This window comes from Hylobates moloch, unplaced genomic scaffold (genome assembly GCF_009828535.3).
Source record: "Hylobates moloch isolate HMO894 unplaced genomic scaffold, HMol_V3 SCAFFOLD_5458, whole genome shotgun sequence".
Lineage (NCBI taxonomy): Eukaryota > Metazoa > Chordata > Mammalia > Primates > Hylobatidae > Hylobates > Hylobates moloch.
Window position 1 is genome coordinate 1 of NW_026657733.1, and position 3,506 is coordinate 3,506.

The 3,506-nt window shown below is 54.0% G+C and overlaps 1 protein-coding gene across 1 annotated transcript; it reads left to right on the forward strand.

The window, feature by feature from the left end:
* The first annotated feature begins 253 nt into the window (after positions 1-253).
* Positions 254-3,192, forward strand: LOC116465470 (golgin subfamily A member 8S-like). Its single transcript, XM_032148526.3, has 6 exons — positions 254-1,132; positions 1,564-1,628; positions 2,194-2,294; positions 2,377-2,477; positions 2,579-2,734; positions 2,820-3,192. The coding sequence occupies exons 1-6, from the start codon at positions 1,114-1,116 to the stop codon at positions 2,993-2,995; spliced, it is 618 nt and encodes a 205-aa protein (XP_032004417.1). The 5' UTR covers positions 254-1,113; the 3' UTR covers positions 2,996-3,192.
* The last annotated feature ends 314 nt before the right edge of the window (positions 3,193-3,506 follow it).

Here is a 3,506-nt window from a genome sequence, read left to right on the forward strand (position 1 = left end):
CTGGACATCATCATCCTAGCTAGAGGCATGGAGCCCCCCAATCACAGAGGAAGAGACAGTGGTATAACAGGCTCCTTATGCCAGGCGCAGTGGCTCATGCCTATAATCCCAGCACTTTGGGAGGCTGAGGCAGGAGAATCACTTGAGGTCGGGAGTTTGAGATCAGCCTGGCCAATGTGGTAAAACCTCATCTCTACTAAAATTACAAATAAATAAATAAATAAATAAATTAGCGGGGCATAGTTCACGTGCCTGTAATTCCACCTACTCAGGAGGCTGAGGCACGAGAATTGCTTCAACCCAGGAGGTGGAGGTTGCAGTGAGCTGAGATTGCACCACTGCACTCCAGCCTGGGCCACAGAGTGACACTGTTGTCTCAAAACAAAACAAAAAGACTCCTTACATTAAAACTGGATTCCAGCCTCCGTTCCACTGGTCACCATTCAAGTACTTTGCATCTCTAAGTCTCTGTTTCTTTAACTTCAAAAGGAAGTTAGCATTTTCCCTACAGAGGTGCTGAGGATTAAATGAGAAAAGAGTATGAGATTTGAGGCTGGGGAAGGAGGCATGGGGTTCTAGGAAAGCGAGGCAGTCACTTAGGCCTGGAGTAAGGGGACAGGGGTCTGGGCAGCCAACAGAGCCCCCACAGTGCTCTCGCTACCCTATTAATGGGCCCAAAATCTGGAAACCAGCCACCACGTGCCCACACACCCAGGGTCTTCCTGCAGGTGGAGCTGAAGAGCCAAGAGGCTCAGAGTCTGCAGGAGCAGCCAGACCATTACCTGGGTCACCTGGAGCAGTACGTGGCCACCTATCAGCAGCAGGTGGCCACCTATCAGCAGCTGACCTCTGAGAAGGAGGTGCTGCACAGGCAGTGACTGCAGCAGACCCAGCTAACGAACCAGCTGCAGCAGCAGGAAGCTTGGGGCAAAGCGGTGGCCAAGATGGCCCGCCAAAAGTTGCAGGAGACCCAGGGGAGGGAGCTGCTGAGGATGGGGCCGTGAGGGGGACGACCTGGCAAACTTCGTCCCTTCTCACTCTTTCCTGGCCCCTTAGGAGCACCTGGAAGCTGCCAGCAATCAGAACCAGCAGCTAACAACCCAGTTGGGCCTCATGGTTCTACCTGGAGAAGGTACGGGAGACCGCTCAGAGGAAGAGGAGAGAGTCCCAGGAGGAAGGGGGGACTGTTAGCAGCATAGGATTGAGGAGTTGGAAAAGACCTTTAGAACAGCTGGTCACTATGCCGACCGGGTGCCTGCACTAAGTCTGGCATCAGTGTGGTGACCTCCTGTGAGCAGGGGGCCACCAAGTTGCCTAAGGATGGCTGAACTGGCCCAGGTCAGAAAGGGAGCAGGTCAGAACTCCCACATCGACCAGTAGTGGGTGTGTGCCTGGGCAGAATAGCAAGATCTTGATTCTTAAAAGTAAAGATAAAGAACAGCAGCTCATTCCTCTCTGGGGAGGGGCTGGCTCAGGGTTACACAGTGAGGGTGGAGGTAGAGGTGGGCCCACGGTACCTCCCTTGTTGGGTTATCTGAGGACCCCCCTGGCCACCCCCCACAGGAGATGGAGGAGAACCTCGGCCCATGCCGAGTGTCCCAGAGGACCTGGAGAGCGGGGAGGCCACGGTGAGCCTGACTCCTCCTGCACCCACTTTGCCACCTTCCTCTGTGGTCCCTCCAAGACTCCTTTATGCTCTTAGATTCCCTTGCTTCCGATTTCTCTGGACCTTCACCCCTTCCGAGAGCCAGTGGTCAGACACCATTTTACCTGTGACCAACAGGTGCACTCTGAGGCCCCAAGGGAAGGGGCTGCGCTCCACCTCTCTGCCCCATTTCTTCTGTGTATGCCCCTACAAGAATGCTCATGTCTTGCCCTCAGGTGGCATTTTTCAAGGCCACTGGAGCCACTGCCCAGGAGGAGCGGGCATGGTTACGAGAGCAGGTGAAAGAGCAGAGGGTGTGCTGCCAGCGCCTGGCTCACCTGTGGCCTTGGCCCAGAAGGAGCCAGAGGCAGCGGTCCTAGCCCCAGGGACTGGGGGCGAGTCTGTGAGTGGGGAGACCCACCAGGCCCTGCAGGAAGTCATGGAGAAGCTGGCCCACGCCAGGACTCCCCTCCGCCTTCTCCATGACTTGAAAATGCCACCTGAGGGCAGGTCACTGCCGAGATATGACCACAATATTTTGGCTCCAGATCAGCTTTATGGACCACCCGGAGGAGAAGGCAGACCTGAGTGAGCTGGTGAAGAATCAAGAAATACGATCCATCCAGTACTGGCGAGAGAGATGCCATCAGTGAGTGGGAGGCCAGGGCACGGCACGGGGAGCTGCAGGGCCGTCAGAGGGGCCCCAGTGTCTGAGCCCTGTCCTCCCGCAGGAAAACCCATCACCTTTTAACAGAGCCAGGGGGCCATGCCAAAGATGCGGCACTGGGAGGAGGAGATCATGAGGCTGGCCCAGGACAGGGAGGAGATGAAGGTAGGGTGTGCAACATCTCTGTGGGGGTGGGGGTGGGGGTGGGGGTGGGTGTGAGGGTGGGCGCAGGCAGTGGCATGACAGCTGAGCACCCCTCCCTCCAGGTGAAGCTGCTGGAGCTGCAGCAGATGGTATCGGGGCCTGTGGCAACGACAACAATGGGCACAGAAAATTCCTGGCCGCTGCCCAGAACCCTGCTGATGAGCCCGGTCCAGGAGCCCCAGCCCCCCAGGAGCTTGGGGCTGCAGACAAGCACGGTGGTGAGTAGAGCCCTCAGGCGGGGTGGGCAGGCAGGAAGAGGGGGGCTCCCACTGTGCTCAGATCCCTGCCTCCCTCTCTCCAAAGATCTTTGTGAGGTGAGCCTCACCTCCTCTGCACAAGGAGAGGCCAGGAAGGGTCCTACCTGTGACAACCCTACTGCACAGCCGATCGTGTGGGACCACCAGGAGCACCCAGACTTGGGCAGCAATGGCTGTCTTCCATTCTTTGGCTGGGCTTGGCTGCCGAGAAGAAGGAGATAAACATCATCATCATCAAAGAGCTGGCCAAGAAATTTTTAAATAAGAAACCAAGTTATGGGGTTAATCTCCGACACAATTCATTTAGTTCATTTGAATGTTAGAGCCACTCATGATTATTTGTGTTTCTAATTTATAGTTTAAGTTTATTTGTAAAAAGTTAAAAGAGAGTGGGCCTCTGTGGCTTTCACTGATGTTCACTCTGGCATCTTTTAGTATTTTTCCTTTTTAATTTCATAATTGTAGGTCATTAGCATGCATATCGAGTTTGCCCTTATGTGGTGGGAGTTCAAACACGCAAAGACCCACTCTTTGCACAAAACTGTTCTCATTGGTTTGGAATAGGCTGCCATGCTTTTGTAATGTCATTGCAGCATGTATATTCATTACAGAATTCAGATAAAATTTGCCTATGTTTTGCTAGTGTTTGATCTAATCTTAATCACAGTGAGCTCTTCATTAGCTCAATATGTGGTTTGCCCCCAAGTGTGCACTGTTTATTACTTTGTAATAT

Coding starts and splice junctions, on each gene's coding strand:
- LOC116465470 (XM_032148526.3), top strand. Junction 2,295..2,376: donor TGGCGAGAGAGATGCCATCA/GTGAGTGGGAGG, acceptor GTCCTCCCGCAG/GAAAACCCATCACCTTTTAA. Junction 2,478..2,578: donor AGGACAGGGAGGAGATGAAG/GTAGGGTGTGCA, acceptor CCCTCCCTCCAG/GTGAAGCTGCTGGAGCTGCA.